At 43.8% G+C, this 26,026-nt stretch overlaps 2 protein-coding genes across 4 annotated transcripts, besides 1 other annotated feature; one reads left to right on the top strand and one right to left on the bottom strand.

Annotated features, from left to right (window-relative positions):
* The first annotated feature begins 293 nt into the window (after positions 1–293).
* Positions 294–24,618, top strand: Corin. Of its 2 annotated transcripts, none has more exons than NM_136453.3 (14): positions 294–707; positions 15,026–15,147; positions 15,205–15,448; positions 16,971–18,573; positions 18,635–18,804; positions 18,870–19,199; positions 19,257–19,354; positions 19,413–19,813; positions 19,874–20,200; positions 20,264–20,447; positions 20,508–20,667; positions 20,728–20,854; positions 20,917–21,062; positions 21,126–24,618. In NM_136453.3, exons 2-14 carry the CDS (start codon positions 15,056–15,058, stop codon positions 21,435–21,437), a joined length of 4,194 nt encoding a protein of 1,397 aa, NP_610297.2. In that variant the 5' UTR covers positions 294–707; positions 15,026–15,055; the 3' UTR covers positions 21,438–24,618. The 2 variants fall into 2 exon arrangements, with proteins under 2 accessions (NP_610297.2, NP_995773.1); NM_206051.4 differs by lacking the exon at positions 294–707 and adding an exon at positions 5,336–6,442.
* Positions 3,033–3,076: a mobile genetic element.
* Positions 24,617–25,934, bottom strand: Rpe (Ribulose-5-phosphate-3-epimerase). Of its 2 annotated transcripts, none has more exons than NM_136454.3 (3): positions 25,482–25,934; positions 25,241–25,423; positions 24,617–25,040 (listed from the first exon to the last, which is right to left on the bottom strand). In NM_136454.3, the coding sequence occupies exons 1-3, from the start codon at positions 25,665–25,667 to the stop codon at positions 24,744–24,746; spliced, it is 666 nt and encodes a 221-aa protein (NP_610298.2). In that variant the 5' UTR covers positions 25,668–25,934; the 3' UTR covers positions 24,617–24,743. The 2 variants fall into 2 exon arrangements, with proteins under 2 accessions (NP_610298.2, NP_001260780.1); NM_001273851.1 differs by having other exon boundaries at positions 25,482–25,765.
* Between the last annotated feature and the right edge of the window lie 92 nt (positions 25,935–26,026).

The raw sequence follows: 26,026 nt of genomic DNA on the forward strand, positions 1-26,026 counted from the left end.
CAAAAGTGAGAACAAAACTGCCAGCGGTGTGAAACTAACATAAGTTTCAACTAATTGTTGTTGTTATAACAATAGCAAAAAAATATTCTCAAATCTGTTGCTGCGTACATGCTCAAAGCTCCGCCGCTTTTATCGTGCCTATTAAATGCACAAAGCGCGCTCGCAGCCCAAGAAAATCACAATAAGTGCCGCGGATGCTTGACCCGTCCCCGTGTTCCCCGCGCCCGCTCTACCCATCACTGTTAATTGTGCAAATCGCGAGCTTATCAAAACCCAAGTGTCGGCGAGAAAATGCGAGCAGCAAGGGAGCACAAACCCAAGTGGCTATGGACTACTAAAAATAGTTGTGAAAACACCTTCGCCGTTGGGCGTCCGCGTTAAATAGCTTCGATTTTTGGTATCTTCGTGTCATTATGGGCTTCACCCCAAAACCACATCGATTTCCGTCCATTGCCGCCTAGTTTTGTCGTTTACTGAACTCGGCGTATATAGAGTTATTTCAACTTATCACAGAATACGGAAGCTGCGCTGTAAAATAATACTTATTCCAAGAGCTAGACCATTTTTGAGTGACTCTGTGGATGTTATTGTGAGTGGATTGCAAACATTGGATAAAACTTATTGAAAATAACATTTGATTTGCACTTAAATCAGATATATTTAGACGATCATTTTAACGGGGATTATTAAATTAATAAACGACAAAGGTATGTACTCAAATAAAAGAAATTGTTTGTTTTCATAAAACTGCTTCCATGCATGTATACTGATAGTGGATAAATACAGTTTTAATATAGTTTTAAAAATGTATAGTATTTAAACAAAAATTAGATGGAAGGGATATATATATATATATATATATTTAATGGGCCATTGGTTTGGACGATATTACATCAAAAAAATATACAAGATGAATGTAATATTTGAACAAAACCCTTTTTATCTTTTTTTTTGCAATTATAAATATACATATATGTATATCTAATAGTTGAGACAGTTGACTATATTTTTTTCTGTTGATTTATTTAAAAAAACTGATAACTGTGAACCTTAAAGTTAAACTTTAACACTTAATTTCTGTTCTGCGCTGTGCCCACTTGTGTGGGCCTGAATACGTAAGAAAGTTTATCATACTCCTCGATATTGAATGCGAAAAATGTTATCAAAGTTGATGAGAAAGTTTTCCTATCGCCTGTTTAAGCAGCTAAATTAAAAACAGATCAATTAACGTTAAAATCACACACGCTTGACAATTTGTTGATATTAACTTATCGCCAAGCTGAAAATATATTGTACAACCAAAAATATTTTTTTATTTTGATACAGAACGGCTTATTGAAAACCCATTTATGGCTGTTAAAAGTTGAACTGAAAAAATTGAGAACAAATCGCTTGGTGAAAAAACAAGAGTGTTTTTGCCTCATATGCGTGTAAATCCGTTTTATGCGACTGAAACGATTCAATCATTCTGGCAGTGCTTTTTAAAATAAAGCGATAAAGTTGGCTGGATGATTTATTTATTTGCCCAGCCCTGGGCTTTCGAGATCCGCTTTTTGTCTGTGCGTGCGTGCGTTTGTTGGCCCATGAAATATGAGCGCATTAAATTTTATTATATTGTTTGGGCCATTCTCGGCTTTGGTCCAAAGCACACACTCGCACTCTCGCACACACAGCCACAGGCGCAAGGACAGCAAACAAGCGGAAAGTTCAAAGTCAAACAATAACACTTTCCATAAACAAAAAACCCAGCTCCCACACACACACACACATATGAACGGCTAATTTGCTTGAAATCAGCGATGGGAACGTTTCAGTTACCGTTACCTGAGCTCCCCCACCTCCTGGCACCTATTCCCGCAACTTCCCATACTAAACTTTCAACGGGAAACTTTGACCTGTGATGGTGAAAGGGCAGGGGAAAGACATATCGCTTCGTTTATGTGTAAAAGTTTAGGAATTCAAAATTTTTAATGTGTATGTATGTAGTTTATGCGTTAATTGGTTTTGAATCTGGAAACTGATCCTTTGTCCAAGCCATGGTTTGCTGATTTTCTTAGTTAGATTTAATTTTTAATTTTTAATATTTTATCCAAACATGTAATATTACGTTTGTTTTTGATCATTTTTGTTACGGAAATTTTGTTAAAAATGCGTTTATACATAGGTGTTACTAAATCAAATATTAAGTCAAAAGACGTCGTTTTTCAATATACAAATTCTTTGAAAAGGTATGTACATATATTCCTATATAAGCGACATTAGCTATTGTCATAAAAAGCTAAATTCATTTAATGGTACTATGTTTAAAGAGGATATTTTTTTATGTTTGATGCAAATTAATTTGCATTTGCAAATTTAATTTCTGTAAAATACATTATCTTAAAAACATATCTAACCATAAAAACACTTCGCATAAACGTAGAATGTATGTTTTGGATCCGTAGAAAAACCAACATTGAAATGGGCACTCGCGCGCCGCTTTTAATAAATGTTTCTGTCTGCATTTTGTTAGGGGCTTTTTCGCCGCATTTCACCTGGCCGAGCTTAGCTTTATATTCATTGTCCTTCGAGTCCCTTGAGTCCTCCGAGTCCTTCGAGGGCTCACTTTATCAAAGCTTAGCACCTGACAATTTGCCGCGCGACATGCGGCTATCTTTCCCCTGTTCTGGAAAACTGTAATGAAAAAGTACTTTGTCTCCGCACTTCTCCATACAACTTGCGTCGCCGCCGGTGTTTTCCACTTTCCGCAGCTCGCTGTCTTTGAGCAACTAATTAAATTAAATCCGATTAGTTTGGCGTGGCAAGTGGAAAGTTTTGGAGTCCTTATGGCATTCCTCGCTGCTGCACTCTCAATATGCCGGAGCTCCAAAATGAGGATGCGAGGGAAGGACTTACTGGAGCCTTAAAATTCTTCACGGCACCTAACAAAAGGAGCGTTATGGAAACAAAGTTTTAATTAATAGGCCTTTGCCACAAAGCCTTCGATATCAAATGCACTTTTCGGCAGGTCTGGAACTTAAAAAGAACGAGACAGAGAGCGCTACGGTCGATTTCCTCGACTATCAGATACCCATTAACGTTATTTATCGACTTTTAAGACTCATTTTATTGAAAAGCTAATGCTTTTCATTTTTGCATACTTCAGCGCTATCTTTATTGAATGTATATCTCTTATTATTTAGCGCTTAACTAACTGATTAACGGGTAACTCACAGTCGCTACAAAAACATTATTTCATTTGTGGTGCAAACTACCCCCTTCAACGAAATATTCTTTCTACAATTATATATACATATGTATTATTGTGTATCATTGAACTAATTTAAACAAAAACATTCGTTTTTTTTTTGCTTAGAATAGGTTTGTCAAAGAGTTGTGTATAATATTTTTAACAATCCACAAAAAGGTACAAAATTGTAGGGCTCCCAGTTGCTTTAAGACCGAATATCTTGCTCTCTTACGCTGGTCCGTATTGTGATTAACCATTTGGGGTTTTCCAAGGGTCAACGTGTTTGCTTAGACTCAAACCTAATGGACAACCTGTGATGAAAGCTTTCATTAAACAACAGCATAGTGGGCACTCCCGGTTCAAGTGGCCTTTGGGGGGATTTGCCGTGGGAGAAGGCGCTTATTAACGCCACGCCAAACTGCCACTCATCCGAAGTGGGTTGTGGGTGGTGGGCGTTCGTCGGGTGGCATGCAACAGGCTGTCTTGCCAACGGAGTTTTCCGAGCTCCGCTGACAGCGCGTCACTCAGTTTTCCCTCGCTGAAATCCCGCTGACTCACAGCTCGCATTTCTGCATAAATTTCCACCGTACGCGACACTCCGTTGCGGAATTTCGATTAGCGACCGCTCTGGGCCGTCGCTGTTGGCCGTGACTTTGAATTGGGCCCTAACCGTCGAACAGTGCACTTCGAGGACATCCAGTTGCAGCAGACTGTCAAGGATTTGGCGGTGAGTAGGCCACGTCTTGATAAATTGAGCAAGGGTCGACAGGCGCTGAATATGATTGATCTTCTGCTGGGGATAATTAGCGCACTCGTTGATAAGTTCAAAAGTCACACAAAATTCAATTAAGGAATACGTTTTCCGGTGGTCTAAATGATATATCACCATTAGATAACTGTTTAACTGTTTCTAGGACTTTTGTAGCTTGTGGCGCCACAAGGATGCGCACACACACGATTGCAGGCGTCGCAAGTCAGTGCATTTATCTGTCTCTAAGGGCAAACATTTCAATTGCACCTGTTAACCGTTGGCTAAATTTATGACTTCCTCACTTGTTGTTGCGTTATCCTTTGTCTTTAGTTTTCGCTCAGTTGGGAGTGCGATACTATAAAGAGAGGGCGAGTGAAAGAGAGGTCTAGGCGCATCAAGGGAAATAAACACACACAAGTGCAAACGCAAGTACACCACACAGTAGCAGGAGCCAACAACATGGAATCTTAATTCGCACACAAAGCGCATTATCCGAGCAGAGGTGAACCCGCCAACCCTTCTCATCACCGCCTTGCTCACTCACCTTGGCGGATGGTGGGTGTGAGCGGAGAGTCCAAAGGAGGAGAGGGGTGCCAGCTGTCAGCCGGCAAATGGCTTTCACTTTCCTTCCACAGCCATCCAAGCGTGGTGAGTTCGGCGCTCGCTTTCTATCTCTTTACCCCGCTCTCTCTTTTGCGTTAAGAGACATTGTTTAGCAAATTAATCTTCAGTAAATAATATAACAAATGAGTTTTTTTTAATTTATCTGTTTTTATTTCACTTTCAATCTGAGGAAAGTGAAATGCACTCGTCTTCGAATATTGATCATACGCAGTGTTGAACGCGATAAAAAGACCTTTAAACCTAAAATATCGAAATTATTTTGATGACCTGGTAATAGTCTCTAATAGTGCAATGCATTAGGTATAAGGATACCTAAACTTAAATTGTTATTTAAATGCCTTTTTGCGAGGTGCACCTAGTCGTGTACGCAATTTTTTATTTATTTTTATTAAAACATTTAAATAACTGTACAAAACAATGTACAAAAGTAAACATTTTGTAGATGTTACCTCGAGTATCAAACATTACCGGCTTTATTAGTGCCTTTCTATGAAGGACTTAACCAGAACATTTGGCTTCAACTTTCAACTGTAAGTGAAAGCATTAAGCTTTTGAATAATCCACTTATCCACTGTTGCAAAAACTTCGGATGCCTCAGCTTGAAGCGCTCTCTTTCTACCGGCAAACTCACCACTGCCAAAGAGAAGGTCCTGTGGCCAAAGAGCGAGAGAGAGGCTGTTTGAGTCTGTGAAAATTGTAATTGAAATTCCAGCGTCGCCGATTCGGCGCCTGCAGTGCGTAGGCGGTTGTCGTTGACTGACGTCGTGGCCAACAGCACGTGCTAACCGAGGCGGCGCGTGCAGCAAAAAGTAGTAGCAGAAGCTGTAGTGGCCCACAACAACAGCACAACAACGGCATCAGCAGCCGAGCAGCCAGTTGAAAAGCTACACACGGAATATACAACACACAGCTCTAGTATCACAACAACTAACGCTTTGGGCTAGGCAGAGAGAAGGGAGTGGGCGAGCGGGGAGAGAGTTTAACTTGAGTGAAATTTAAAGCAGTTGAAGAAGAGGAAGCAGCAGGACAATACACCAATGCAGGCTAACTGTAAAAGTGTGTGAAAGCATAGTGAGTGAGCAAGAGGAACGGGGAAAGGGATAGAGGCTGAGAGTGAGTGAGTAGGAATGACAATGCGACAATAAATTAGCTGTAAACTGCACCTTGTTATTTGCACCTGAATCGAAAGTGGATTATATATTTTGCTATAGTATTAATAACAACAACACACAAAAGGAGGCCAGAACAACCAGCCAGCCAGTAATCAAAGTTAATTTACCAACACAAGAAACGTAAACGTGAGTTCTATTGACGCAAATAAGAAGAAGAGGAAAAGCGGGCGAATAAGTAGGCAACAGAAGAATTAGGAGCAGCAACCGGAGGAGCAGGCAGCGCGCAAACAGGATACTTAAAATATCAAGGCAAACACACACACACACAGAGACATACACAAACAGGAGTACACACGCACACGCACTTGCCCGAAGGAGGTTCATATTTTTGGCGAAAAAACACAAAACCACCGCACGAAATAAATAAAATATAAACCCAACCACGTTGAGGTGTATGGCCCAAAGGCAAGGCAAACAAACAGAGCTGAAATCGAGGAGAAGAAGCAGCGAAACATAAAGATGCCAAAATGCTGGACGGAGATTGATGCTGGCTGCCGAAGAACAGCACCCACTACAACAACCACAAGCACAGCAGCAGCAGCAGCAACAACTGCAATAACAATAATAAGGCCGAGACAAACGACAAGCGAGAACAACAGCAACAAGAGCAACAACAGCAGCGACAACCGCCAAATGTGAGCAGACAAGCGACACCAATTGAGATATGTGAGTAACGCATGCAGACACACGTCAATGTAGACAGTGGTGCCTCCCTAATTGCCACCTTTAAAGCGTTTATTTAATTAATAGATAAGGATAACGTTGATTTTATATTTTTATGTAACGGGACGAATAGTAATTGGAGATTAACTTAAAAGTCCTACAGCCTTTCAAATTACGGGGAAGTGAATGAACATTTTAAAGGGTTTTTTTATTATTCTTGTTTCTTATATGTTAGTCGTCGGACATTGAGGTATTTCATTAACAGTTTCAAATAAATAAGCACACGAATGTTTTTATATATTTTTCCATCTTGAGAAAATGGTGTGTGCGAATGAATCTTGCGATTGTGAAGACAGATCATTATACATAGAAACTTTTAAGGAAGTTTGTTTGTTTTGTTATATTTTGGGAAGAATAAGTCTTACTAATCTGAAAATGAGTTCTATTCTACTCGTAAAGTTTGTTTACTGACGCACCCCTGTACAGTGTACACTAACTGAAAATCAAGTTTGGGCGAAGAGCTTTATGCATATTTTTCCAGCATTTAAATGTGAAATGATGTGCTAGCGTATTATTTGACTTAGGCACAAAAAGTGCTAAGCTTCCAGGAGGAGCGAGAGACACAGAGCGCAAGAGACAGCGGAAGACAAAGAGAAAACAGGACGAAGAGTGAGATGAGAGAATAAATTGGTTGAACCTTAGGCAGGCGAGTTGAAGTGGAAAACAAACAGGGCAACAAGGCAGATACACACACACAGTGGCACACGGCGCACCTATGTGTGTCGCAGCCGCACGCATACACACAAGCACACACAGCCTACAGGGAATCACACTTAAGCGCCACGTTGCTCGCTACCCAAGTTGTATCAACTTGTGCTATCCCAAGAACCTCGGCCAGTCGCGCAGCATTTGAACTCAATTTGGAAGGACCAAATACCAACACACTTGCACTCACACTCACACTTACACTCACACTCGCACCCGCACACAGGATAAAAATCGATGGGACGAAAAGAACGGCGAATGGCAAACAGAGGCAAATACAACAATTTCCCTATTTGGGCCTTGGCTGGCCGTAGCTCATCAGTTTTTCCTCTATATGCCACAGATTTGATTGCTGCTATACTGGGGCACTCGGGCTTGGGGTCCTGAAAACCAAGCAACGCATTTTTGGACAAGCCTCGAATCAACATTTTTCGCATAAATTCCGATTCGCGCTAATGAGAAATCAATTAGCAGAGTCTGGACCCTGAAGGAAAAATAAAACGGGAGAGTCAATTTAAAAGTTCAGCGGACGGGCCAAATTGCATTCTAATTAGCTATACGACATTTTATTAATTCAGAAATCGTGGGTTGTCATCCCAACAGTTTTTCTTTAAAACAATGAAATTGGGTAAATCAAAAAAATTATGTGCATAAATTAAATGTACTTCTAAAATAAAACTAATTTGCTAGCTGCTTTGGATCGAAAAGATATTTAAACTTGATGCTTAACTAAAAGTTTCTCATCTTAAAGTTCAGATAATACATTCAAATTGTGGAAAACATATTATAACTGATTGTGCAAGTTTATTGTAGTAGCTAGTATTATTTGGCGAACTCGTTTTTATTGCAATAACAGAGTCTTAATTATTTTTTGTTAGGTTTTTCTAAATCACAGCATTCTTCTATCACATTTAATTATTCAATTATGCTCCCCAAAATGCTATTGTAAGCCAACTGAGACTCGTATCGATATGCAAATATTTGATCTTTGACCTATGCGAAAGGTAAATTGGCAAGGAATTTAGAACAAAGGCATTATCCTGGCAGCCCAGATGCCGAGACTGTTCTCAGTCGTGCGGAGCGAGAAATCGCCTCAATCTAATGGAACAGATAAATTGCTGACTTCGACTGCTTTGATATGATTTTAATGAATCTGAATCCGAGGCAACAGTCTGGCGGAATTTAATTCAAAATGGGCGGTGGGCCGGTATAATTAAATGCCTGTGAACTGCGCACTGGGCTCCGCACAACCGATATCTTCTTGTAGCAGCTGCACCAGCTGCTCTGTGCCTCGTATGTGTCCTTGAAAAGTGAACCCAGTTGCCACCCAGCCACCCCTTTTTTTTAAAGGCTTCACTGGGATGTCAACTGATTGCTTTTGCAATTCCAAAGACGTTGGTCGAAGCTTTAATTGAGAAAAGCGGTGCGATTGCAACTCGGTTCCCAGTTCGATAGCACACAAACATGTGTGGAGATTGTCTGCCGAGTAACGCTCATAAATTACCACCCGCAAGCGGCAGGGAGGTAGGATGATGAAGTGGCAGGGGGCAGGGCGGTTGAGGTTGAGGCGTCGAAGTACGAAAATCAATTTCCGCTTAAACCGTCGACAACTCAGACAATCGGACAGCAAAACGGCTAGCTGGATTCAAAAGGGGCGGGCATTTGGGAATTGTTTTTCTCTGTTCCATATCCTATTCCCCGTTCGTCCCGCTGATAACTATGGACAGCATATGACCGCAGCTGTGCGGCTGCTCCACTGCTCCACTGCTCCACTGTACGGCAGCTCCTCTGCGCGACTGTCTACCGTTAACGGTTCGATGCACACGATACGGGGGACAGGTTCCCGCTTCCAGCTTCTACACTAAGCGAAAAGTGCGGCGATTAAAACTTGTCTCCAGTATTTCATTCATTTCAATCGTCGAAGAAGGGTATTTACATATATGTATCTTCAAATGTAAAATCACTTGGCTTCGTTAAAGTTAATATCAGAGCATTTGTATGCTAAATGTGCGATTTAAGAACTTAAAACCCTTATTTGCAACATTGTTATGTGTTTTCCCTTGCAAAAGCATTATATAATACTTACCCACATTTCTTTATGAACTTATTCATTAGTTGATTATTGAAATTTTATCTGCATCTGCGGTAAGGATAAAAAGGCCATCTTTATAGTGCCCATCTATGCCCAAGTCTTTAATTTTGCATTCAGCCTAGTAACATAATGATTTAAGCCATTGCGCTACATAGGCGACCTACAATCACAATGCATTCTTTTAACTTGATGTGAAAGACGGACACGGCTATTGGATCGAAATCAATAAAGAATTCCTCCAACTATATCTTTACCTTATATTCTTCTATTCTTGCACTTTTTGCTCAAAAGTTAAATCAAACGAAAATTGCATTCTTGATAATCGTTAGTGAAAAGATTTGTAAATTTTGATAGTTGAATTTTCTAGTCGATCGTAAAACAATTTACAAATTACTCTAATTTGCAATCCCTGATTTCGAGTATGGCGCGATTCCTTCAATTTCTTAGAAATTGCATTTTGTTTACGGATATTTTGAAATATTTTACTATTTGCCCCGAAACCCGCTCTAAAGTAAGCTAGCTATGATTTTTTCTGAATGCTTGGAAGCAGCCCCAACCTCCGCTGTACTTCCGCTTGCGTGGTTCCATCTATTTGCACACACATCGCCAGAGCCACTGGCTGACAGACAGGCAGCCATCAGTGCTCGGCCAGGCATCATAAGCCGCACCACATCGCATGGCGCCACATCAGCTGGCCTCCGCACCCGCCGCCGCCCACCGAGGACATCGCGGGCAGCGCCACGTGCGCCCATTGGGATGTCAGAAACAAAGCGCCAGCACTGGCGCATTGACTAATGAAAGTGGGTCTGGCGACCCAGCTCCACACCAGACCAGACTTGGGCAAACAGAGGCTGCCTGGCTGGTTGGAGCTGGAGATGGCTCTGGCTCTGGCTGTGGATGTGTCTGTGGCTGTTGCTGTTGCTGTGTGGGAGCACTATAGCCCGGGCATCCTTGATCGGAACGTAAGTTGACAAAGAGGACAATGGCGTTGACGATGACAGTAAATCCTGTTCGTTCAATGTATCCGTACACAAATACTCGCACAGCGAATTGAGCGAACGCATCCAGCAAATTGCTCAATGCCCACCATTGTTATCGCCTTTGGGGCTGTGGGCTGTGGCAGTTGCAATCCTGATTGACTGACTAACTGAGTGACACACTAACTGACAATTTAACTGACAGAATGTGCATGTAAGCGGAAAAACTGTATATAACTTCCAGTTATTTATGTCATGCTTAATATACAAAAGTATAGTATAACTGGTAACGCATTAGTATTTAATCAACGAATCAAGGACACTCGCTTTTGGGTCCATGAATACGCGTGAGTGCAGACAACTAGAGCAGTTTTTCAAAGTTGATTAGGCATACCTCATGACATGTGCACATCTTGGAATTTACTTGCATATTTATGCAAATCAGTGTCACCTGGTTCAGATAGTTGTGCCTTGCAAGTTTATAGGGTAAGACCAGAACTCGTAGCCATTATTCAAGCAGGAAAGTTGAGTGGTTGGCAAACCCCCTAGTTGATTACCAAAGTCCCAATGCAGTGGCAACTACATAGAGATAAATGAGTGCTCTTTTTTGAGAAGAAACAGTCGAGATTTCGAGACGAAAACGATCTCAATCTTGATATTTTCACACGGATGTAGTACTGTGATAAGAACTTGAAGGGAAGACTGATAAAATGAGAGCATGAGAACGATTTGATCTTGGCTAGGTTTTGAAATGAAAATTCTAAAATCGAGATCGTTGAGAACGCTTTTTTTTTTTCTTGGAGTGTGCCAAGTGGGATTTTAATATTGTTGGTATACATATATTACAATTAACTAAAAGCACTTTGTACAACTTAAAGAAAACTTTGGCTCGAGCGAAATAAAAGGCCAATGTTATTGAAAATTTGTTTTCTTTACTGGCTGCATTGCATGTGGCCGATTGACTGGCGCCGGAAATGAGACTCATTGAAGTGGATGCTTAGAGATTGGACTGCGGTATCTTGCTGGCACCGCCGATAAGGAGGCAATAGTAAACAGACACCCATCGCTGATGATTGCCAGTCGACGGTATGCCCTTTAAGTGTTAGATGGAAATGGAAATCAAATCGGTCGTCGAGCGGAAGTTGGCTACACTGGAGTCCCTCCTTCGCGTAACCAGTTTAAGAACTGCCCCCAGCTCCGCCTTTTTGTGTTCCCCTCTCAGCCATTCGTTCGCTTTAAAGCCATTCGCAGCACGCGCTGGCTAACACACACACACGCACACAATCGCATTATGGCGAACACTATCGCATTGCTGATTGCACAATTACCAACAATGGCACTCTTGTTCGGCGCGTGTGTGTGTGTGTAGGTCTCTAATATTTTGTTTGTTAATTGTATGGGCGTGCCTGGCGTCACGCCCTTCGCCCAGCCTCTTCTTTGTTCCCAGCTCAGGAACAACAATTCTGCATCCAACTCCCATGAATGTGTTGCGTAAGACCAGTGGAAAATTCCGAGAAGGTCGGATGTAAATAAGTGCAGGGGAGATATTATTCTGTAGTCCCTTCTAACAAATAAGGTGTGTAGTGCCCTTAAGCAGGTGTTAACCAGGCGTATACGTAATGCCATACAACATCCGTCATTTGTTATTGTATATTTGTGTATAATGTAACACAATGCTCTCAGTTAGTTAAGGGGTATATCCAGGCCATCAGTCTGGCATGCAAACATCCTTTGATGTCAAGTTAGCGTAAGCCGCTTGTTGTTAAATGCTCGTGCGCATAGCAAATATACATACATAAATAAACATGCGGGAACGCATAAAAGTATGCTACACAATTCGAAAGTTGATCTAATTTGGCCGACGATGTGAGGGAAATTTCCTCGTTGTCGGAATGTCAACACCACAAAAGATACACCTGCCATCTAGGCTGCTGCACAAATCTAATCCAGACAAATGGATACGCAGCCAGTGAGGGGCCATAAATTTAAATTATGCCCGCCTGAAAGTTAATACGCAATATGTATTATGTATGTTTGTAAGGCCAAGTGCGTGCAAAAATTGCCGCCAACAAAAATTCAGAGGAAGCAGCTCGAGGGGCTCACACGTTCCTTTCACTTCTGCCTGACCAGAATGTTTTTGTAATGAAATTCCTAGGTCTCCGTCTTGGAATTTGAATTTGCTCAGCACAATATATATACTACACACCTCGCTTTCTGATTGGACTACTGGAAAGAGCGAAATATGTCCGGCAGATGTCCGGCAGACATACAGTAATTGGCTCAAGCCTTATATAACTCGGACTCATGTGGCACATTTTTAATGATTTCCTTTCAATTCAGAATGTGTTTGTTTGGGCTACATTGCCCTATAAAAGATTGATTATGCTCAATCCTCTATTTAAGATATTAAAAGGGGAAAGCCCAGCCAGTTGGTTGCCTAGCTCAAACCATTGCGTAATGCGAGGAATTCAAAAGGAAACTGCTTAAGGCGAATGCCAGCCGCAAGTCAAGGAATCTGGCATGGTCTTTGACTGCCCAGTTCAAATTGACTCTGCTAATCTTCTGGGAAAACTCGCAAGTCCTGCAGGCCCGTATTTAACTGCGTCCTGATTAACTCTGAATGCCAATGCCCCATTGCCATTGCCATTGCCATTTCCATACGCAATGTGTAATTTTGTGCGCCAGCGTTGAGGCAAATATTTCTATGGACCACCGGGCGTATACTTAATACTGTTTACCAAAGCAATCAGCAGGCGAACACGGCAACCAGTACTTGGCCTGGGCAGGATTGGAATTTCAACCTTTTTTTCCTCATGACAGGACCAAGATTTCAGATTTGTGATTGGAATTTGAGCGGCTGACACTTGGCAAATGCGCCAACAATTTGGGTAATAACCTTAAATTCAAATGCTGTTGCCGGGACTACTCGGCATCGTCCTTCGCCTTAATACAATTTAAAAGGCCCGTAGACCCGCCTTTGATTTCCCCATTCCTCTTCCCAAATGGGTCTGCTTTTGCGTTGCGAATTTGCTGGCGAGGCGAAGATGGGACTCGGGCCGACACAAAAGCAAACAATTTATGGTTCATATGAGTTTGGAATTGGTGTTCAGCATACAAATGCCGAGCAAATAGAATTTGTGTGTTTATCCTGTTCTCGGCGCTCCCCCGGAATTGTGGATTCTCCTAATAGGAGCACTCTATGTTATGCATACCCATGTGCGGCTGCATATTTGCCCTGTTAAAGTGGTGGAAGGTCAAATGCTTGATTGTTAGCAAAGCCGAGTAAGTGTAATTGCCATAAGCGATTACGATCTCGGCCAGAGTTTGAAAACAAGTTAACTGTTAACTGGCAAACGTGATTCGTTGGATTCCCTCTAATATGGCCAGTATTCAAGTATTATTTGTGTAATGAGTTGTTTAACTATATCATTCTTTAGGTATTAAAAAGTATTTCGAAATGAACATCGAATTTATTGACTTTAGGCCAGCACACATCTGTGTTTACTCATCATTGATTACTAAGTTTATTGAGTTGAAAGAATGCAAAGAATGCAGAGGTGTCAATAAAAGTTTACTATTAAATTAAGAACATCTAATTAGCATAAGGAAATAAGAATAGATGTGTATAGATAGATGAGTTCCCCAAGTTAGCAGCCAACTTGACTGGTTGATTGAACCTAATTGGGGCGTAGCAGGATGTCCCCTGTTCTGGGAAACATACTCACTTGCACACCTGCACTTGTGCTCACAAATCACACCTATCCGGGCTGATTGGATGGAACTGGTGTCAATATACGTCCTTGACACATTGCGATCTCCGGTGCCTGACCTCTGCCCTCTGCCGTCGACCACGTGAGGCTCGCTGGTGGGCGTGGCTTGCGTGCGTGTGTGGGAGCTTTGTTTTTGCTCAGTAAATTTGCAATGCGTTTTTCAACGTTTCAACCTGTTGAAAGCCTTTTCGCGCTCACGAAACATGATGCTCGCTGGCATTCATGCAGCCGATTTATGTAGGTCATAGTAGAACACCCTTGAATGTGCATCCAGGTTCACAATTACAGGTAAATCGCTTAAAGTAATAACATTGGCTTAGAGCGCACTATATTATGCACTAAACACTAACCCAATATTCAACGAGCTGCCAACGGAATTGTGAAACAGTTTATGAATATTATCTTATGGAGTCTCAACGCTTTCTGCACAGAATTTACCACTTCCGATTAAGTTACTTAATTTACTCGCTTCCAGTTGTGCCATCTATGGTGCAGGGTGGTTAAATTCGCTTCGAAGCGGCTTTTGGTCACATATTATAAGCATGGTGGCATAAGGGGATGGGGATCGTTGGCGCTTGCGGGATCCATTGTGCTGCGAGCCGACTAATGGCATCCATTAGACACAAAAGACTAAATTGCTTGGCCCGATTCCGATGGCATCAATATGCCCACCGCACATGCTACACGTATACGTATATCCCGGCACACAGACACACAGACACACACTGCATTTATTTTGACTTTTGTGGGATCTATTGTCACGTGCCGGGCTGCGAGTGTGAGTGTGTGAGTGGGGGCCATTGAGTAATTGATTTGGATTCCTGTGGCCAAAGGGGCCCGCAGCTATTTGCATGAACGGTATTATTCTGGTCTGCGGGGCATTTAGTGTTCCGCATGGAGCAGTCCTCTTTCGATATGCATGGCATGTACAACGCAGGCGTTAAACACAACCTGACCAACCCAATCCGGTTCTCCATTGCAGATTGATTTCGAAGTACGACGCGATTAAGCCATGAACGCACTCGATATGAATAAACAATTTCTGAGCGTCTCCCAGGACCATCAGCATCAGACCTCGGTGGCAGATCAAAGGAGTCGCTCAAGGTGAGTTTGGAACACTAACTAGCTGCCACATGATGTCCAATGTATCCCCATCCCCAGATCGGAACGCGCCTCCAGCCTGGCGCTGCCCCTCAATTCGCTGCTGGACTTCTACGACAAGCAGCAGGAGCAGTGCAAGTCCGTCACCCTGCTGCCCTTGCCCAGCAACTCCGGCAGCATCAGTGAGAGCAGCAGCCTCTCCAGCAGCAACAGCATCGTGCGCCGACACTCCTCCCACTATTATCCCATGCTCGAGGACAAGCAGAAGCCGTCGCAGCTGCCCCAGGCAGCCACCGAAATGCTTGTGAGTACGGCAATCCACACTAGATTTATGGCACGATGTAATTCCCTGTGACTATCTAGAAATGGTTCCATTTTAGAAACCCATAATTGTAGAGAAGTAACCCATAATCGTAGAGAAATATGACCACCAAGCCAGGATCTTCTTTGGCCTATAGTAAACGACTAGATACATCTACTAACTATGTGTCAGATTAGAGAACAAATAATTTAAACTTCTAGTTATGTTATGTATCCAGAAGTTTGTTTATAAAGATCTAAAATCGCAACTGATAATGTAATCGCAATCTGTATTTACCGCGAATTTACGAAGAAGTGGTCAAATTTCTACCGGGCTCAGAATACTTTAAGAAAGCCAGATTTTTCCGGAAAAAAGGATATATTTTGAGCTTTTCCACTGAAAAGAATTGGCGAAGCAATCAGCTTGGCATTACTTTCTCAGTTACCAAATTAAAGAGCAGGTGGTAGTAAGAAAAAAGGATAATACGATGTCTGTTAATTAATATAATATACGAGTTTCCTTTACACATTTCAAGCGAACTGCACTTTTTGAGAATTTTATACGCAGGGAAAAGAAGATAGAAACTTTCCGCGAAACATTCGAGTTTTTCCCTCACAATAGCCATTCATTTTGAAAAGTTTTTTTTGGAAGTGCAGCACAATACAATTTGCTGCAGAAATGAAGACTGCGAAAAGACAAAGGAAAATGGAATTAACGGATGTACATAGAACTGACCCTTAATGAGAAATTTCCTCTTCTGCATCTACGAAAATAAATAATCCTTCTATTGCGCTTTTCACGGCGAAGTAAACAAAGCTGAAATTTCGAAAAGTTTCCTCAGTTTCGCAACCGCCAAGGAAACAGTATTCAAATTTAATACCCTACTCATCCTCGTTTGGGTTATTCGACTGGCGTTGCACCGTCAAGGGTTTCGAGTGAAGGGCAAAGAAGATGAGGGATTAGCTATAGTTTGGCTTTGCATGACTCAAGAGATCGATGTGGACGGCAGCCAAAACCACTTGCCTCTGTTCCTGATTCATTTTCCAGCAGGAGGACCTGGCCGCAAATCCCCCCAAAGTTATTTCCTGCGCGTCAGAATTTCTGCGCCCGGCTCAGCCAGGGCTTAGTCCCCTGCCCCACTTCATCCTCTGCACCTGGATGGGGCTTAAAATGCAGAATATTGCTGCTGGATAATATTGCCACAGTGGTGGATCGAAGTAGCAAACATTACAGTGGAAACAGGTTTCTATCACCAGGGCAATATATCCTATATCTTTTTAACATTGTGAAAGGCACTCAACTGCATTACTAAGAAATTTCATTTATTATTTCCTTATTAGAGCATTTTAAAGTTACAGCGTAGGTTGTTATTTATATATTTAATATTTATACCTTATAACCCCGTTTAGTGATACAAAAGTTTCATAAAAGCTAGTCATATTTATGTTTCTTTTTAGAAACATTCGCTCAGACAAATTTCCATTGTTTGCTTTTACCACAAATTTTCCTCGATTTTCGCTGGCAGGTAAACATGACGGAGCAGAAATATTGCCAGTCAGCGCATCAGGGTGCCTCCATCGCGGGAGGAAGGCAGGTCCACCACCAGCAGCAGCACTTAGTGCGGGTGGACACCCCAGTGACGCCCCCACCTCCCATTCCGCGGCGACTACTGCGCGGCAAGTCCGCCTGGCAGGCGTCGAGTCCACACCCACTTCCACTCTCGGCTGGCGGACAGGATGGCGCCCACGGCACGGGCACGGGCACTGTGTTTGTTTATCCGCAGCCAGAAAACGTGACCGCAGAGGCAGTGGTCCGAGGATCGGGCGACGGACAGGGGGGCGGAGGTGCCGGGCTGCAATCAGCACTGCTTGTTGACATAGCCACACGTCCGGCGTCCGGATATGCGGATGCCGATGGGATTTCCGATGACGACCGCATGAGTCTGGAGAACTCCGTGTTCGACGAGTCGCTAACCTCCACGCCCGTCAAGGTCGCCGGCTATTTGGCCGGCCGCTATGCCGGGCTGAGTCACATGGCCAAGCGGGCGCAGCGTTCCTCCAGCAGCACCGTGGACTCCGCCTACGGCTCATCGCTGGGCGGCCACAGTGAGCGGTTCGCTAGCAGCTCGACCAGCGTGGACTTTCGCAGTCGCTTCTCCTCGGTGGACACCCAGTCCTCGCTCGATGAGAAGCCGCTGTCTAGCTCGATTGACTCGCCGCTGGCCAGGGATCCCAGGGATGCGTACAGGGAACGTGCTGTGCTCAACGATGCCATGCATAAGCTGAACAACAATAACACCAGCCTGGGACTGGCCCTCTACTCGGCCAGCAATAACAACAACGGCAGTAGCGTGGCAAGCGATGGTTCCCAGCTACCAGTGGTTCCTGCCCGAAAGCAGCCGCCGCCAGTGAAGGGCAGCAGCAACAGCAGCAACTCAATCGGCGAAACTCAGTCGCAGAGCTCCAAGGAACCAAGCAGCGTGTCGGCCTCGGCCTCCACTTCGTCCGCCGCCTCCGCAGGTTCCAGCACTATATCCAGCGGCACCATGTCATCTATGTCAGGGCCATGTCCAGCCGTTGTGCCGCCCACAGATGCCATTACCAAACGTCCAGGGCCGCCAGAGCCACCATTACGGCAGGCCAACGTGTTTGATCCAGTGGAGACGGGATCGCGGGGTCACCCGCCACCTCCATTGACTGTGCGGAACAAGCTCGGGCGCAATAAACCGCCACCGATAACGTATCCTCGGATGCAACAGCGCCAGGACTCCACGCTGTCCAGCGACAGCTACTCGATCAGCTCCAGTCCGGGCTACAACTCCAAGCTTATGGAAGCGCCACTGCTGGGTTCCCAGCAGGGGGGACGTAAGTCTAATGCACCCGGCAGCGCACAGCGCCAGACTCCGCTCATGGACTTGGCCCCCACCCGCTTTCTGGGCGGCGCCGGCGGAGGAACCGGAAGCGGAAAGCAGGGTCCTGCAATGCCGCCACCGAGGAGTAAGATCAACTTCCGGCAGGACTCGACCATCTCCAGCGACAGCTTTAGCCAGACGTCCAGTCCGGGATACAATCCTAAGCTCATGGAGGCGCCGCTGCTGCCCTCGTTGTCCGCCAAGCGGCTGTGCAGTGGTAAGTACAAGTCCTTTCCATACCCGGGCCTTGTCACTCCTCTACTCCTATGTCCTTTCAGCGCCAGCCCCGATCGTGTGCCGTCAGGGAGTTCAGCACGAGCCCATCGAGGAACTAGAACCGCCGCAGACGATCTCGCCGCTTCATAAGGCGGCCGGCCAGCCCAGCAGCCTGCAGACGATTGTCCGCTTTCAAAATGGAGCACCGCACACCATGTCCTTGCAGCATCAGGTATAATACTTGAATTTTGCATTAATATTGTATGTGCAAAGATTATATCTTACCTACTATTTCAGATTATTAACCGGCGCAAGAGCTCCAATCCGTACATCACAAACGGCCGCCTAAAGTTCCGCCTGTTCCAGATTTTGATCAACGCATTCGCCCTGCTGGCTATCGCCGGCGGTCTGGCTGCCTACTTTAATGCGTATCCGACTATAAAGTTCGTGAACAAGACTATCATCAACACGATCCACGTGGAGGACACCACAAGTTTTGGCAAGAATCCAGCCCCAGGCACCTGCCTGCCCATCATAGTCCGGTTTTGTCAAGGTCCACAGATTCCCTACAACTACACCGTGTTTCCCAACTATATCGGTCACTTTGGACAGCTGGAGACTCAAACGGTAAATTCGGGGATATACAGGATTACCATTTATTTTACTGACTCCAAACCATTGCAGGACTTGGATTCCTATGAGGCCCTGGTGGATGTGCGATGTTACGAGCTCGTTTCCCTGTTTCTCTGCACACTTTTCGTGCCGAAGTGCGGACAGAGCGGGTATGTACATTTCAACTTTTCCCTTTTATTAAGTAATGATGGTCACAAATTCGTTTAGGGCCACCGTGCCACCTTGCAAGACCCTCTGTACGGAGACGATGCGCCGCTGTGGCTTCTTCTTCGACGTTTTCGGACTGAGTCTGCCCGAGTACCTGAACTGCAAACTCTTCAAGGACTTTCCGAGTTCCGAGGACTGCGTGGGTTTGGATGAGGTTCGCGAGGTGATGAGAGCCGCCACGCATCCCAAGTGCGATGGGTTCCAGTGCGACCAGAACCGTTGTCTGCCGCAGGAGTACGTGTGCGATGGCCACCTGGACTGCATGGACCAGGCAGACGAGGCCAAGTGCGAGCGTTGTGGACCGGACGAGATCTACTGCGGCGACAGCCAGTGCATTGGAACCAAGCACATATGCGACGGTATCATCGACTGTCCCTACGGCCAGGATGAGCGCAACTGCTGTAAGTAAAAGGATCTTATTTCGTGCAATGACCTAACTATTCTGCCGAATCACTTTTTAGTGAGGCTAAGTGAGCGGAACGGCGATGTGGGCACCGGTGTCCTGGAGGTCTATCGCATAGGCCAGCGGCAGTGGATGCCCGCGTGTGTGAAGAACTGGGATCGGGCAGTATCGCCCAGCGCTGTGTGTTCCATTCTGGGCTACTCGGCCGTGAATGCCACCAGTGTCCTGACCCAACTTACTCACCGCCCACTGCTAGCCACGGTAAATGTGTCCACAGATATATGGAAAATGTACGCCAAACGAAAGTCGACCTTGATGCAGGAGTTTGCCAACTGCAAAAAGACAGAGGATTATCCAATGGCCGATCTAACGTGCTCCAATTATGGTCAGTGGCTCTGGGTGGGAAGTCAGCATAAGGCATTCACTATTTCATTATCTATTATTTCAGAGTGCGGCCGAGTAAAGCGGGGTAGACACAAGCCATCGAGACGCATCATTGGAGGAACCCAAGCCAGTCCCGGCAATTGGCCATTCCTGGCCGCAATTTTGGGCGGTCCGGAGAAGATTTTCTACTGCGCTGGCGTTCTAATCTCGGATCAATGGGTGCTCACAGCCTCCCACTGCGTGGGAAAGTAAGTTGAATCCCAGGCATGAATATATATTGGTCACTTATGAACCTCCTTGCTTGACAGTTATAGCGTGATCGACTTGGAGGATTGGACCATTCAGCTGGGCGTGACGCGTCGCAACTCTTTCACCTACTCGGGTCAGAAGGTCAAGGTCAAGGCCGTAATTCCGCATCCGCAATACAACATGGCTATTGCCCACGACAATGACATAGCCCTCTTCCAAGTTAGAAAATCTTTTATACCAACTTCCTCTCGTTTCTAATATTCTTGGATACATTTGCAGCTTGCCACGCGTGTTGCTTTCCATGAACACCTATTGCCCGTATGTTTGCCGCCGCCAAGCGTGAGGAATCTGCATCCTGGCACCCTGTGCACCGTCATCGGATGGGGAAAGCGGGAGGACAAGGATCGTGAGTCTACTCAACATAATATCCGGCTAACGCAAAACTATTCAGTTTTCGTTGTTCCACAGCCAAATCCACGTACGAGTACATAGTCAACGAGGTGCAAGTGCCCATCATCACGCGTAATCAGTGCGACGAATGGCTGGACAACCTGACGGTGTCGGAGGGCATGGTCTGTGCCGGGTTCGATGACGGAGGCAAGGATGCCTGTCAGGTAAGCGATATTATTCACTATCCTGACCGTATATTTGAGTGGAAATGTAACCCAAAACACCAGGGTGATTCGGGCGGTCCGCTGCTGTGTCCGTATCCCGGGGAGAAGAATCGCTGGTTTGTGGGCGGCATAGTCTCCTGGGGCATTATGTGTGCGCATCCCCGTCTGCCGGGCGTATATGCAAACGTGGTGCAATATGTGCCCTGGATACAGGAGCAGATCGCGAAGCATTCGCGTCCCATTAAAGAGGACCGCGTTAACAAGTATGACCTGCATCCCGGAGGACCCGATATACTATCCAAAATAGCCACTGACCCTATGCGCGAGGGTGCACCACACCACTACACTCATTCCAGGACGTCGTCCAAAAATTAATCCTGACCACGGCTTTATGCCGTGACTCTTCTATAAGAAGAGTCACCACAGTCGTCAGGTGATTCTGGAACCGAGCATATCCATGAAACAATTGCACAAATTACGAAAGTCAAACGGAACAGATGGATCCTGTAGGATACATACATATATTTTGCTACTGAACTTAGGGTATTAGCCAGCCGGCTAGCACCGATTTGGGCAACATAATCATGTGTCAATTTGCCGAATTTATTTGTCAATTTTTTTACAAAGAGATTTTTATGAACCTAAACCGCAGACATTTTATAACCCAGACAAACCGAAAAAGGGGGTGCAAACATATGTCAATACATATTGCAAGAGCGATTTATATATTACCACGTAAATGGAAAGTAACCGTTATGTACCCAAAATCTAAATAATTGATAATTGTGTCTAAATACCCCGAAACCCAGAATATAATTCAATTTTGTAGCTGAATTTTGTGTTGAAAATGAACCCTGTATTATTATAAGTACGAGTATTACTCCACTGGAAAAATTATGATAATCGAAGAAGAATTCAGAAAAATATTGTGAAGTATAAATAGTAGAATCCCAGCTATTGAGTGTTGAAAATTAATGCAGGAAATAAGAAAATCAATTGTAGAAACTAATGTATAACTATAACCAAACCAAATCAAAGAAAACAAGGAATCATTGCTGATCTTGGGCATTTGATGGACGTAGCAGTAGGCTCTTCTCCAAACCCAAATATGCTGTCTTACAACAACAATGAATCTAAAAAACAATAAGAAAGTGTGCAGTTGACAATAATGAGAAATGCACAATAAGCAACTAAATGCGATTAGATATAAGCCATGAAAATAATAACTACAATGCGTGGGTTTCAGCTTTAAAGAACACAAACGAATGGCAAGTCGTTTAGTCTGGCTAAAGTCAGATCAAAAGGATTAGGATCAGGGGATAATAAGGATCATACTTATACACCTAGCATACGAATCGACTATTTACGCGGTGAACTACAGAAGGTACGATAGTACTCGCTTCGATAGTGGATATGTCAATGTAACTTAATATTTAGAACTATTTACACGCCAACGCCGCACCTCGTTTGTCACGCCCACTTAGACTGGCCGCTTGGGTCGAAGCTCGAGGTATTGTCCCGATTTAGATCTCTACTCATCCATAAACCAGGTCTGGTATCGTACGATCTGGAAGATACAATGCTTGAGTGCTGACATTCGTAGGCACAACTATTTTGCAGAGGAATCGCACGTAATGAATGTAAAATACGCGTAACTAAAGACTCAAAATCGGTTGTTTCAACACACAGAACACACACAAACACACCAGAGCTTCGCGATGTGTACAGCTTTGATATTGTTTTCGAGTCGAAACCGGAACATGAACCGGAAGTGGGTCGGATTTCCGGTAGCTACATGTTTTTGACTTATCGTTTCTAGTTTCTAGCAAAAACCTGTTGAAATGCTTTAGACAAGAGATTGCAAATGTATAACCGATCACTACTAGATCTAGTTGGTCATATTATGCCTACCAATATATATATATATATATATATATATATATATATATATACATATATGCATGTTTTGTACAATCAGTTTACAAGTGGAAAAGTATTATTAGTCTTAACGGGGGGTTAAATGAAGCGCATATTACACAAGGCACACGATGTTTTAGGCGGAACATGAACACAAACCAATATGTAACTGAAATATATACAAGAAATATACATATAACGGATACATATATTCTATATATATATTGTAGTGCTAGCAATTAAGCAGATGTGATGGTGTCTAAATTTATACATGCATATTATCAAGCGAAAGTGGAAAGCTTAGATTATACTCGAGACAAATCTGTGGGCTGTTGTAGATCGAGCATACTAGCTATAATGACAGAGTACAGATCCAGGACAATACAAACTTATAAAGATATACCCATATCATAGAAACTATGCTTACTTCAATATCGTGCAGTGCATGAACACAAGCCCGAGTTTTCCTGAAACTCTCAGGGGTTTTACTACTAAGCTTCAAATGCATTGACGTGAAATCACTGACGACTTCAGGACCACATCGGATGGATATAGTTTGTGCTTGAACTCAGGCAGGACTCCTTTGCTGTTGCTTTGGACAGTAAGCCACCACACCTTTCACCCTTTCAGTTTTCTGGGGTTCACTCTCCTTGTGCATTTACGATCATTCGGATCATGGCGAGCTATTTTTATACACCCCATGCTCCAGGCTACTATCAAAACGCTTAGCTTTATGTACATTTAGTCTAAATCGAATACAACCCATATATTATATATATTGTAGATGTAAAATGCTTAGCATTGGCGATCGGAGTGAGTGAAATAATTTACACGTGGCATGAACTGCAGAATAGATAATTACTAAGTACAATACGCAAACAGTTGACACTCAAACTCAGAATCGCACAAGCCCCACATCCTAGTTGAAATTCTGCGCTTAACGGGGATCGTCCCCAAGGATTCGATTCAGTTTCGCATGCTCCATGTGCATGGAGGGACACACTACACAAAGTACATAAGAACAGGCCCTATTAAACAAAGAACACAAGAATTTGTAGCGAAAAGTTATGTGTAAAATGTAGCAAAATCCAAAAACCAGAAGCTGATAAACAAACTAGTTGAATTTACATGTGTCGCGCATTATAAAGATGAAGCATAGTATATGTACTCACGTATCAGAATATTATATGTAAATGTTTAAAGATGATAATTTGATGAAAAGCACTTGTTATCTATGCACAGACGGAACTTTGTGAAGAATTTACAATAACAACCTTTGACAATAAAGACAAACTGAATTTGTTTTCCTGTGAGCTAGACAAGCGCATCGGAGGCATTGAGAATTTATGAAAAGTTTTACATTCAGATCTTGAAGTTTTGACGCAAATCGAACAATATTGTTGAACATTTATTTTTGAAAACTCAGAGAGTACCAAAACCATGACAATAAAGCCGGCATTTGGCCAATGTCCGACAATAACTGGGAAAGTGCAGTAAACTAAATGTAACTACATAAAGTACACGCAGACACACGTATAACCAACTAAATGCTAAAAGCAACATGTCATACCAAACATGATATATACCTACAAACATATATTATATAAATGTTAAAAAATAAATGTATAAAACCACATACGGTTGTAAGTTTCTTTTAATGGTACCATTTCCCGAGGAATTTTCCCCATTACTTGCAATGCAATTTGGTCAAAACATTTCGCCTATCTAAAAAATTCTTTCTTAAGCTAGCTGGTAAATGAATCTCTATTTGAGGTAGCTGTGCACCACATCGCGCAACTCCTTGATGACCTGCGACTGATCGGAGGCGCCCACCACGGCGGTTCCCGAGACGATCATGTTGGCTCCGGCCTCGGCACAGCAGTGTATAGTCTTGGGTCCCACACCTCCGTCCACCTCGATGTCCAGGTTGGGGTAGTTTTCGCGCAGCCACTTGACCTTCGGCATCATATCGGCCATGAAGGATTGTCCGCCAAAACCGGGTTCCACGGTCATCACCAGCACAACGTCGGCAATGCTCAAGTACTTCTCCAGATCTTGTACCTAAAAGGTAAGTGCAACAGGTGGTTACTCGTTGGATATTTTCAAAATTGTAAGGAACTTCAGACCTAGCTTGGGACAAGATCTAGTGGAAATATCAAATCTATAAATAATTTCAAACAAATAAGCAACAAGCTGTGGCTATACAACATACATAGGAGGTATCAAGTATCAAAAGTGATATAACCCTAACCTCAACCTACCTCGGTGCCCGGCTTAATGGCCAGGCCCACCTTCATGCCCGACTCCTGCACTCGGCGACTGACTCTGACGACATCCTGCACCGGTTCGACGTGGAAGGTGTAGAGATTGACACCGGCATCGGCCATGGGCTCTATCCACTGCTCCGGATTCTGGACCATCATGTGCGTCTCGAAAAAGGCCGTCTATATGGGGTTGTGGCATAGGTAATTGAATATCTGGCTCAGATGACTGCAGACTTACCTTGATCTTGTTGCGCAAGCTCTTGACCATGGGGTGACCAAAGGTGAGATTCGGCACAAAAGTGCCGTCCATCACGTCCAGATGCAGGTAGTCCGCTCCATTGTCCAGTAGTTTCTGTGACTCCGCCGCTAGGTTGGAGAGATCCGCATTGAGAATGCTGGGACCGATCTTGGCTTGGACGGGCATCTTCTTGGTGGAACAGCTACTCAACAGGCGGAGCAAGTAGAGCACGTCGCGGTTCGCGGGTGGCGTCTTGTTGACTTAAGGTCACACAGAGGGGAGCTGGAGCTCGAAACATTTGAAAGGCGATACGATAACTTTGCCGATGGCACCGTGAGTTGTGTAGTTGGTCAGCGATTAATTTAGAGTTTTGCTTAAATTTTTCATTTATTTTGTTTTTGATTTGACACATACGCAGTGTATATAAACAATCTAATAGAGATACAAATATTATATTCAAAATATGTTTATTGAAATATTCATATTTTTATCCATATTTATTCCATCCCGCAAACGGAGCCGTTTCCCTGTGAATGGCCAAGCAA

The sequence above is a fragment of the Drosophila melanogaster genome, chromosome 2R (assembly GCF_000001215.4).
Source record: "Drosophila melanogaster chromosome 2R".
In the NCBI taxonomy this organism is placed as follows: Eukaryota; Metazoa; Arthropoda; class Insecta; order Diptera; family Drosophilidae; genus Drosophila; species Drosophila melanogaster.